General features: G+C 37.0%; 2 protein-coding genes across 2 annotated transcripts in view; both read right to left on the bottom strand.

The window, feature by feature from the left end:
* The window catches only part of serpine2 (serpin peptidase inhibitor, clade E (nexin, plasminogen activator inhibitor type 1), member 2), a 12,106-nt gene extending 4,037 nt beyond the window's left edge, over window positions 1-8,069 (bottom strand). Inside the window, exons 1-5 of the mRNA XM_081371136.1 lie at window positions 7,929-8,069; window positions 5,924-6,204; window positions 4,192-4,419; window positions 2,847-3,044; window positions 1,090-1,288 (exon numbers count right to left, since the gene is read on the bottom strand). Of these exons, the coding sequence (XP_081227262.1) occupies window positions 1,090-1,288; window positions 2,847-3,044; window positions 4,192-4,419; window positions 5,924-6,179 (881 nt within the window). The 5' untranslated portion in view covers window positions 6,180-6,204; window positions 7,929-8,069. The remainder of the gene's footprint in view (window positions 1-1,089; window positions 1,289-2,846; window positions 3,045-4,191; window positions 4,420-5,923; window positions 6,205-7,928) is intronic.
* Window positions 8,070-9,123: 1,054 nt separating this feature from the next.
* prss59 (serine protease 59, putative) overlaps window positions 9,124-12,500 on the bottom strand; it is a 15,937-nt gene continuing 12,560 nt past the window's right edge. The window contains exons 6-9 of the mRNA XM_081371123.1: window positions 11,010-11,211; window positions 10,138-10,228; window positions 9,811-10,010; window positions 9,124-9,523 (exon numbers count right to left, since the gene is read on the bottom strand). Coding sequence (XP_081227249.1) covers window positions 9,414-9,523; window positions 9,811-10,010; window positions 10,138-10,228; window positions 11,010-11,211 — 603 coding nt within the window. The 3' untranslated portion in view covers window positions 9,124-9,413. The remainder of the gene's footprint in view (window positions 9,524-9,810; window positions 10,011-10,137; window positions 10,229-11,009; window positions 11,212-12,500) is intronic.

Genomic DNA, 12,500 nt, shown 5'->3' with positions numbered 1-12,500 from the left:
TAAAACTGAATTAAAATAAATTAATAATATTTAGAAATATTAAAAAAACTAAACTCATAGTATGAATAATACTACAATAGCACTGCATCATACAAAAGATGCTTTATAAAATGACTGATTTGGAGGGGGGGGGAAATGTCCAAGGCTGAATCCGATATCGCCCCCTATACCCTCAAATAGGGCGTTATTTGAGGGGGCAGCCATTTGTAGTGGTGTTCGAAACCATAGTGTTCGTTATTGAGTGCACTAATTCAATCCCACATTGTACAACTGATGTACACTCAACAGCTGTCCGTATTCACTCGCTCCTTTTCATTCACTCCTTCAAATGAACAGGACTGGGGGACTAACAGGGAAAAGTGAATGAGGGTTTAGTGGGCGATTTTGGATTCAGCCCAAGTGAACATTAAAGGGGTGGTTGATTATGATTTCACTTTTCTAACTTTAGTTAGTGTGTAATGTTGCTGTTTGAGCATAAACAACATCTGTAAAGTTACAACACTCAAAGTTCAAATCAAAGGGAGATATTTGCTTTTAAAGAAATCGCTTTTTAAGGACTACAACAAACGGCTGGTAGAGACTACATGACATTCCTCCCGGGTTAGTGACATCACAAACTATAACATTTACATAAACCCCTCCCCTCGGAACACGATTTATAGATTATCATGACAGAATATGCTAATCAATGACTAGGAGATAACTACACATCAGCTACATAAATTCATCAACTAACCATTCAGAAATGTTGTCTACATGTTGTCACTTCTTCTTGAGCCCATCTTTCGGTTTGAACATAAAAGGATCAAGGTTTTTGAAATTTTTGCAAGTAATCGGAGCTGCTAAGGACGCAAGCTCTTGAAGCTCCGCCCTCTGCGCTGGGAGCAGCAGCTCATTTGCATTTAAAGGGACAGACACAAAAACGATGCGTTTTTGCTCACCCTCAAAAAGCGACAACTTTAACATGCTATATAAAAATATCTGTGGGGTATTTTGAGTTAAAACTTCACATACACACTATATATAGACATTTATTTCGCATCCTGTGAAAAGGGCATTATAGGATAGGGCTGACAACGGGTGTCTCACTTTGGCATCAGGAAGCGCATCCTCCTCGGGACCAGCTGTTTGGTCCAGCTCTGGACAGTTGCTGTAGAGATGTGAGGTAAGATGGCCGACAGGGGCGTGGCCTCTTCTGATGGCAACGCAATGAACATGCTCATGCTATTACCGTGATATGGCAGCTCGACCACTGTGTACTTCAAACCTTCTGGAGTGCTGGCTTGACCTGCAGAGAAAACAAGAACAAAGAAACGGATCAGGCTTTATGCTGCACACTCGGTCTCTCAACTATTAAAGAGGACCTATTATGCTTTTTTTTTCCATGTTCATCTTTCTTTAGTGTGTAATGTTGCTGTTTGAGCATGAAGAAGCTTTGTGAAGTTACAAAGCAGAAAAGTCCCTCCAGCTGGAGTTATTCTCTATATCAGTGTCAGTGTTTCTGAACTTCCTGAAACTCCTCCATTGTAGTCTTGAGTTTCTCCTGGGAACGAACACGTCACAATATTCCTCATTTAAATAATTTATGCGTAGAATAAAGGGGCGGAGCCTGATTGAGTTAGTTAGTAGTGTGTTGAAACTCAAAGTTATGATAAGGAGCGGGACATTTCCCAAACAAGTTTGAAGCACTTAACCAATCACAACACACCGATTCAGCCGACCAATCAGAGGACAGTGTGCTTTTCAGAAGGAGGAGCTTCATAGAGACAGGAACTAAACAGAGCGTTACTGACAGACTGGGCAGAGAGGAGCAGCAACTATGAAAGCTTGTTTCTGCCACAGACTAAAACATTTTAAAAGATAATTGCGATTTTTTTCCTTGCAATTGTGAGTTTAACATCATGCAATTCTAACTTTATTTCCCAGAATTGCAAGATATAAAACGAATACGACTCAGTGTGCAAGGGCCTTTACATGCAATTGTGACTTATATATCTCGCAATTCCGAGAAATAAAGTCAGAATTGCGAGATATATAAGTCACAATTGCATGTAAAGGCCCTTGCACACTGAGTCGTATTCGTTTTATATCTTGCAATTCTGGGAAATAAAGTTAGAATTGCATGATGTAAACTCGCAATTGTGAGAAAAAAAAAGTCAGAATTGTGAGATAAAAAGTCGCAATTACCTTTTTTATATTTTATTCTTTGGAGGAAACTGAAATTTTATTCTTTTTGCTTCCATATGCAACAATGGAGAATATAATGAAAATAATGTGTGTTATGAACATTCAAGCATGAAACCTATTCCTGTAGAGCCCATAAACAAAACCAAGACTTGCATAATATGGCCTCTTTATTATGAACCTAAATTTCAGTATATAAAAAACAAAACCTGACACATGCGTGTATGGATCCTATCCCAGTCACCCCAGTGAACTTTATAAGTGCAGTCTATAAAACACTTAATTCTGCTTGTAAAGTGCTAATATTAAAGCTAGTAAAAGAGCTAAAGTTTATTGGTGTTTTCATGGATTAAATCCTTCTGCTGATGCCCAGACACTCTTGGCTTTTACATTAGAATTCAATTAATTCACATTTTGCACCATTTTATTCCCATCTCCTGGGTTATGAGGAATTGTAAAGTTAAAATACTCCAGTGTTCCCAGATATTTAATAAGTAGCCACGTTTTTATTGCATCATCGTCTCTGGAAAAGAGTTCGACACGTAGCCAGATAATGGCATGAATCACGTAGCAGGAAAAATCTTTCAGTTCTGTGTGTGTGTGTGTGTGTGTGTGTGTGTTTAATAGCTGACGCAACCTGCGAGAAAATCCCACCATCTCACCGTAGTTGAAGACGGAGAGCTGGGACATCATGGGCACTTTGTATGACTTTCCGTCTCCTGCAGTGAAGCTTCTGGGTTTGGTGTTCTGGGCTTGGAAACGGGACTTCCACAGGCCTTTGAAGTAAATGGAGTTTACAGCCACCAAACGAGTCAGAGCCGGATCGAACATATCCGCCCGGACAAGACTGGGAATATGGCCTGAAGAAAAAAAAAAAAAAAACAGAGGAGGTTATAGTATAACATAATATTGCAAAATAATTGGCACACAAATAGAGTACTAAATATGGCCGGAAAAGTGTGTTATTTTTCAACAAATGGTCACTGAACGGACAACATCAGGAGGTCTAACTAACTAAATATTATATCAGCTGTTTTCTATTTTATGTCCATTTTGTATGAGAATTGAGATTCCCAGAGTCATGAAGGGCTTGGAAAAATCGATGACTTTCTCTCTCACGTAAGTGATGGTGAGCGGCGCTACGGCCAAATCTGCCACCTGTAATGAAGCCAGTGAGAATTAATTCATAGGAACTTGCTTGACTCTTTTAAGATCTCAGGAGGTCTAACTAACTAAATATTATATCAGCTGTTTTCTATTTTATGTCCATTTTGTATGAGAATTGCAATTTATTGCAAAAATAAATAAACAAATAAATAAAATGGAGGGGAGGAAAAGGAAAGATGTGGGACATATAAATAAAGTTTAAAATACTGATTTGTGTGATTGATATAAATAAATAAAATGGAAAAATTTTGTTTTTCAGTAATTGATAAACTTAATTAGGTTTAAGTAAATTAATTTTCAATACTTTAGCTTATATTTTTCCTTATAATTTTTGTTATATAACTTGGAAAATGTTCTAAAGATTAATAATTAAAGATAAAAAATGTATTCATAAAAAATAAAAAAAATAAATAAACAAATAAAATTTGTATATTGGAATCAAATATTGGTTTTCAGTTATTGATAAAATGATACTTCCTATGAATTAAATAAACTTTTCTTTAAATGTGGAAAATGTCTTTAAGATTAAGATTATTAAGATAATTAAGAATAATATAATTATAGGTTTAAAAATACTTTATCATTTCAACAGATTTGTGTTTCTAATGCTTTATTAAAAACATAATGGGAACTCATTTTGTAGCCTATTAATGGCAAGTGGCTATTATATATATATATAAAAAACATTGAACAATAAAAGCTCTAATCTCAGGGCTTAGAGCTTATTTAAGGATAAATATCACATTTCGAGAGAAGTTGCATTGTAAAATCCTTTTTAAGTAATCCAGGCCAGAGGTCAGGGTATCAGATCCAGAGGTCAGAGGTTAACGTGAGGTGTACCTTTAGTGCTGTTCTTCACCCATTCATTAATGGTTTCTGCGGCCCTCTCTGGGTCGCTGTAGTCAATGGTTTGACTGTCGCACAGGAAGTTCTCCCTGTTGGCTGTCAGGAAGTCTTCTTTCATGCTGAAGCCCTCATTGGGGAACAGCCCGTTGGCGATCGTCACAATATCAGCGTTGGATTTGGTCGTTAAGGCCTTATGCAACTTCCGCAACATCTTATATGGACCTAAGAGCAAAACAAACACACGAAAGGAATTTATCTATCAGTTACAGGGTTGAAGTTGCTATTTTCAATTGCCCATTTTATAGTCTGCCAAGCAAAAATCAATTGAACATTTATGATACTCCACATGAATTGGCACTGAATTACACACTAAGAGCCAGAACTACTAAACAGTTCAAATTAGCGTGAAGCCACAATCTAATGAAACGCAGATGGGAGTGGAAACTGGTGCAGGTGATCTAATGACAATGCGTTAGAGCTGCACGATTCTGCATAAAGTGAGATTTTTTGTTTCAAATAGAGATCAAGATTCTATTAATATTAATGGCTGCAGTAATTAGAATGAATATTTAAAAAAAAAATGGTTTGGATGAATGATTCATGACTCACTCATAAAGACTTCACTTGTTTCATTACTGGATGAATCTGCATTTTTGAACGAATATCTTGAATAAATGATTCAATGACTCACTCAAAAAGACTTCACTTGTTCCATTACTGTATAAATCAGCGTATTTGAACGAATATCTCGAATGTATGATTCAATTACAAACAAATTTTTAACAGTCACTTGTTGCCACCTACTGGTGTAACGATGTAAAAGATATCATCTTTATTTGAAGCGTCAAGTTACTTTCAATAGGTGATTAACTCTATTTTGATCGCTACCATAGATATCAATGTTTGTGTACAAACTATATTGAATTTTATCCCAGTACTTCTGTGATAATTAGAAATAATGAGACAGTGTGGTTGAAGAGACTGTTTGTGACGCTGTTTCATATCTACACATGAGAACTGCTCTCTCTGGATCAGAACGCAGATCTCAAAGCTCCGGTATGATTTTGTTAAAGGTTTAATAGACAAAGGCGAATCATTGTAATTTAGGAATAAGATCATGTGGGTGTTTAAATCGAGATCGTAATCTTTTAATGATTAATCTTGCAGCTCTACAATGCTCAAATTCAATGTCATGTCAGGTGCAAAATCAGGTCAGACATGCTTTTTTAGGGCGGTAAATAATGACGCTAACACCAGTAAATTGCCGAGCGCAAACCTTAGTAGGCCTAAATCATGTTGCATGATTCATTTAAATACTCTCCTCCTATAAATGTAGTGGTTTGACAGGGAAACTCCTAATGAACGATTCAATGACTCACTCAAAAAATACTTTAACGAATAATCATGCAGCTCTACAATGCACAAATTCAATGTCATGTCAGGTGCAACAGCAGTTAAGACATGCTTTTTTAGGGCGGTACGTAATGGAGCAAATCATGTCACATGATTCTTTAAATACTCTCCTCCCATAAATGTAGTGGTTTGAAAGGGAAACTCCTACAAATACATATGCAATAAGGTTATTTTTATCCCTCATTTCTCACAGCGTGTCTTTAGTAAATCCAGAACGCAGTTTCTTCATGCCAAAAGAGGGCTTGCACTGATACAAATCTGACCCTATGTTATAATGCTTAAGCAATGCAAATGAAGAGAACACACAACACACCTGTCTTCTTGTATTTGAGTCCGGTGAGTATCTGTCGGCGAGTGTCCCCGTGGGCCCCCGGGAGCAGCATGCCCAGGACAGAGGCCACGCCGTGAGGGGACATGACCACGTTCTCCAGGGGTTTGTCCTGGACCACACGCAGGAACAGCTGCAGGCCCAGATCAGAGCCTCGTTCTCCGTAAGACGAGGACTGAGACGCAGAAACACTCAGAGAACAAGCCGCCAGCAACACACACAGGTGCAATGAGACCAACATCGTGAGGGACACACAGGCAGCTCACCTGGAGAAGACACAGACAGACGAGATGATAAAGTTAAACTAATAAACGTAAAGCTGTAGTTTTATTATTTTTACAATGATGTGTTTCGTTGGTCTCATACACTTCGTTGTTTATGGATTACAAACACAAGTTCTGCTTGAAAGATCAAATTGAACGGCAGACAGACAAGATAGATAGATAGATAGATGGAGAACTTACAACTTATAACTTACAACATTTACACAAACCACAACCCAAAAACCTGCTTCTGTCTGCGATCTCTGATTTTACTCGATCTAATCAGTATTCTCCAGAGCAGAACGATTTTTCGGGACACAAACTTTTTTTTTTTTTTTTTTGCATAAGCATTTCTTGAATAAAGGACGGACAGCTCAGAGCAACACACTTTTCCACAATCCTCCGGTCTCTTGGATCTGTGCTGCGCACACACACTCACACACTCCTGAGCTATTCTATTTCCCGTCACACAGGCCTGCGGTTCAGGAATTTATTTGATTAAGGATAGTTTGTGTGTGTGTGTGTGTGTGTGTGTGTGTGTGTGTCTGAGAGAGAGAGAGAGAGAGTGAGTAAGTGAGTGTGAGTATGTGTGTGTGAGTGTGTGAGTGAGTGAAAGTGTGAGTGAGAGTTTGAGTATGTGTGTGTGTGTGTGTCTGCTTAAAATTGACTTCATATAACATTGTTACATCATAATTCTACTGACATATTTTGCCAACAGACTGTTGTGATAAATCATTCATTAGTGCATTTCACAACTATGAGTCTAAAGCACAACTATCAATCCTGACAAATATTATGACCGTGTTACTGTGCATTAAAACACGCAATCCTTCATTGACCTTCAATAAATGACTGATTTAGTTGAAACAGTTAGTCTTAGAACAGTTAAACTGATCTTATCTCGTCTAATATAAGTCTTAGGCTGGCAAAAACACATCTAATGTTCCTAAAGATGTATAAACAGTCAATAAACAGAGTAACTCGTCTGACCAACTAAGAGTTAACCAAGAGGTAATCAGTCTTACTTTTTAGATTTAAAACCAATCAATCGCCAGTTTTAAAAGGAAAAAATAAGATGACTAACTTGTAAGACTAGTCTGTGTACTTTGTCCTAACGTTAGTCGTAGATTAAATTAAACATTCTGATTTGGTCTTGTAACAGTTTAACTGATCTGATCAGGGGCCAAATTGGATGAGCAGAGGGTTAGTTAAGAGTAATCAGTTACTACTAGACCAACTTACATTTTATATGTTTTAACTGTCTAATGAAAGTTATGAACAGTTTTAAAGAAAACTTGCAAATCTTAGATGGTTTATGCAAACGGCCCCTGGTCTGATATCCGTTTAATGTCAGCCTATTAGTCTGATGACAGATGAACGGTGTTTTCTGTATAGGCTATTGCACGAGTAAAGCGTTATTTTCCGATGACCGCAGAACACTTTTTATAGCCGCTTCACAAGTGTGTTTAATTATAGGCTTTAAAACTCAGTCGGAGCCCAAAAAGAGGCTAGGGTCTGCAACTCAAAGTCAACAACTCCTAAAAAAACAACAAGTATCTGTATGTTTTTAGTAACCTATCTTTAGACCTATACAAAAAAACATCAATAACAAGCATCCAGGAATTAAAGCAGCTGTTACTAATGCATGATTTAAGCAGGCTATATAACAAACTGTGTATGAGGAGAAAAAAATAAGATGCGATATTTATATAATATGCTTCACTAACCTGGACAAGCACGTCTAATTCGTTAGATACGCAGGTAGAGAGCGCGTGTCTTCCGCGAGCGTCCGTGTTTCTCCTCACGCTCGCTAAAGCGCCTCCGTTTATTTCTTTCGGTACTGAGCGTCGAACTCCGCCTTCTCATACATACGAACACTACGACATTCTGAATATTAATTAGGTAACCCAGACGTATGGGGTTGACGTAGACACGCACAACCAACGGCGGTCGAACGTTCCGCTACGTAATTAATATTCATGAGCCAAACATTCGCCGACGTTGTAGAATTCGAAGAGACACAAAAAGCCCTTCGGCGAAACTTTGATTAAACTCTCCTCGATGTAAACAGGAAATTACATCAACGCGGAAGGATAGGATGATTAGTGCGGCGTATAATGATATGCTTTCACAAAACAATAACACACTAGCATCATTCAGGACACAACTGTTGTGCAGCTGGTTTACCAAACGGAAGTGACAAACGGAAAGGTGTTTTACACGCACTCATTAACTTTCAGACACATTGCCATGGACCATGATAGTATCTAAAAATCATGGTAAATGAGTATGGTTTATTTTACCAGGGGTTTGGACATGTTATTATGGTAATAGCATACAATACTATAATGCATTGGAGTACCTTGAAAAATTAATTTTTATATGGTGCCTTCACAGTATGTTTTTAATACAACAGCGCTGATCTCTCCTTTAAAACCACATCTCGCAATTCTGACCTTATAACTAATAATTATGACTTTTTTTTCTCAGAATTGATATAAACTCGAAATTGCGTGTCATAAAGTCAGAATTACGAGATAAACTCGAAATTGTGAGGGGGGAAAAGTCAGATTTATGAGATAAATTTGCTTCCATAGTATTTAGTGCCAAGCTCGTTTCCGCCACTGAATAAAAAATAAAAAAAGGTAATTGCAACTTTTTTTTCCTCACAGTTGTGAGTTTATATCTCACAATTCTGCAAAAAAAAAAAAACTGCAGAATTGTGAGATAAAAAGTCGAAATTACCATTTTTATTTTTTATTCTGTGGCAGAAAAAAGCTTTTCAATGCCTCTTATCAAGGAAAGAAAACACTCCATGTGCACTTAGGGTTCTTTGTCATGAGTTATTGCAGACATCTCAAGGAAGTAATTTTCTATCAAAATCACACCTAAACAATCTGCATGAAATCAAATTCACAAAGTCATGTTTTCAACATCACAGAACTTCCTTTATTGAGAAACATCTTCAGCAAAATATACAAGTGATTTACATCAAGAAAAAAGACATTCATTCCTTCATTCATACTTTCATAAACATATTACAAACGAAACTGATTTGTTGTAAACTGATTGTTATAAAACTGATTGTTATAAAAACAGTGCCAATACGGATTTCTAAAGCAAGAATTTCCTTAGTACCATTAGACAGCAGAACCTCCTGATTGGCCATTACACACGAGTCTGAGCATCTGATTGGCTGCTGTTGCTGTCAATCACTCGGCCAGCCACTTTTGGAGCAGGATGAAGATGCGGTCCCGTGCCAGACCCAGCTGAGGAAGGTCTTCTGCTCGGGGCGGGTACATGTTTGCACAATGAGCCGTTCCTGAGAGAGAGAGAGAGAGAGAGAGAGAGAGAGGGAGAGAGAGAGAGCGAGAGAGAGAGAGAGAGAGAGAGAGAGAGAGAGAGAAAGAGAGAGGTTCAAGTTCAACCTTTATTATCACAATTGACTTGCTATTATTACAAAAGATTTACAGCTGATTAAAAAAAAAAAAAATACACGAATAAATACATAAATGGATTACATTTTCTTTATTAAAAAAATAATAATAAACTGGCACCGGTGAGTTTCAGCGGGAAAAAGAGATGAATGTAAATGGAGACGGGACAGACCTTTGATGAAGACAGCCGGAAGGTCACTTGCGATGTCCTGGGTCACTCCGAGAGCGTGCCAGGGGTCAATAGAGCCGTTGGGGAAGACGATGCGAGTGCTCTTGATGTCATATCCTCCGTATTCCTCATTGGTCTGCTGAACGGCATCATCTAACGAGGTGCTCAGATTATATATATCAGCGCACTGCTGCAGGAAATACCTGCACAACAGAAGACCGGTTGATACGCTTAAACACTTAATGCTATTGCAAAGTGCAAACACACACATGCCAAGACAACAAAATCACTCCAAAACACACACACACACACACACACACACACACTCACGGTAGGGGAAAGCCATTGAAGGGCTGGTTCGGTGAATCGGTGCTCTGATAAAATCCAAATTCAGTGCAGGTCTGATACACCCACTGCCGTCCTAAACACACAAATCAAATTCAGCTTCATTTTTATGATAGAATACAACATTTCTGATCAATCGTAAGATGTCTCTAATGCCTAGGTGATGTTTTACCCCCCCCCCCCCAAAAAAAAAATATCAAATACAAAAAAAAAAGAAAGAAAGAAAGAAAAAAAAATCAAAAAGAAAAAGAAAAAAAATTTATAATAAAAAAAAAATATACAAAACCAAATAAAACTGAAATATTAAAATAATATATCAAAATAAGGCCTTTATTAGTTTTTGTATTTATTTTATTCATTTAGTTAAATTAATTAAAATGAATACAAAAACTAATTAAAGGTCTTATTTTTTGTTTATGCTAAATATAATTATTGGGACATCATTCATACTTTCATAAACCTATTACTTACAAAACCGATTTTGAATTCAAGATTGTTAATAAAAAAAAGTGCCAAATAAAACCCCTGAAAACATGAAAACCCTTCTTTGCGTTGCAATAGTACTAAATAACCAAAATAAAAACCAACTTAAGTAACAAAGGACATAAATACATTAATTAGGCTTCATTATGCTAAATGTAATTTCTTGAGCATATTTTCATGAGATTCCGTGGTTGAAATACTGGCTCTCATTCAGGAGAAAATAAGAGGAAAAACCCATAAAGACGTGAGAAAGGACAAATGAGAGGCCCAGACCGCACTTCCTGGGATATAAAGCTGGAAAACAAGCCAGGAACATCACGTACAAATATAAACACAGTGTGTGACGTAAGCACTGCACATAAACACACACACACCTCCTCCGGCCTCCGGGCCGCTCCAGCTAGTGTTGCTCATGTCCTGGATGTAGCTTTTATACTGGGTGTTTATGCACGACTGGGAGAAGGTCTTCTGCATCAGACGAGCCACAGCAGCGTATCGATCGTACGGGTCGCCCAGAGAAGAGTCCAGCATCACACCGCACAACACCTTTATCGTGATGTTAGTGCCCACAGCGCCCTGAAACACACACACACACACACACACACATCTACTATACACTTGCTATAATATAAAGCTCATTTTAATGACTAACACATTCCTACTAGAAAACTTATTGCATGAGTAAAGAAGTTTTTTTTAAGTCGTATTTCAGTTTTTTTCCCACTCAAATAAATTAATTTGTAAACTAAATTTGTAAATTAAGTTTGAACATATTTGTAAGCCTAAATGCATAATCAATGTGCTTCTACTATAAATTCTGAAGAAATTTTATTGATCAATTATTTAGGTATCTTTATGTAAATTTACAGTTTTTTACAATCACTTTGCTACTATTTTCAGAACCTTGATGTCATTTTTCACAACTCTAGACACAAAACTCACAACCAATGATCAAAATGCACATTTTTCAAAACTCTAACCCTTTTCTCAATTGCTTGGATACAATACACATAAAACTTAGATCATTTGTTCATTCAACAAAAATCACCTGTTCAATATGACACAACTTAACATCAAAGTACTACTATTTCAAAAGGCAATTCACACATTACATTTCAAAAGAGTGTCTATTCATTTCCTTACAATGATCTAACTATCAATTGATACAACTGCTCAAAATGATAAGTTACTGTTGCATTACTCTTAATGCATAGTTGTATGGAAACAGACAAACAATCTTCCATGTTTACAGTAAATCATGAAAGTTTCAAGATAACGATCCATGGATATTGTAGTCTAATTGGTCCTTGCTCCACGCTAATTGAGCATGAACCAATTAGACTACAATATCCATGGATGTAGCCTACTGTAATATTTGTATCATAATGCTTCATCAGTCTATGGTCCCAAATACTGTACCACCTTTTCAGACTATTTACAGTATTGACAGCACTGCACTGTATAGATACAGTAATCACTCTTTTGTTTCTTACAAGCAAGCAAGTTGAGGAACACTGCATTTGATGTTTTACAGTACTGTCTTTTCTTTTCTATTTCATAGCTAATTATTTTTGCTTTGATTCAAATAACCCTATGTTGTGATTGTACTGTAGTGTTTTGCATCAATATATTACAAACTTTGTTCAATGATTCCACTGTAGTATTCTCTCTACTACTGCAGTGCCTTTACAGAGATGTATTTACTGTACATGTAGTGCCATAATGGAACCTGTATCACCTATTTTGTTCTACAATATTTAATGATTGTACGAACAATAACACAGTGAAACTATCGGTTGCTTGTGTGTGGGTGATCTATAGTTATGTTTCAATGGTATTTCACAGTAAATTAGTTTTTTGAACCA

This window comes from Scardinius erythrophthalmus (assembly GCF_964197995.2).
Source record: "Scardinius erythrophthalmus genome assembly, chromosome: 7".
Taxonomy (NCBI): Eukaryota; Metazoa; Chordata; class Actinopteri; order Cypriniformes; family Leuciscidae; genus Scardinius; species Scardinius erythrophthalmus.
The sequence above is the reverse complement of the archived record's forward strand: the minus strand, read 5'-3'. Positions and strand labels throughout refer to the sequence as shown.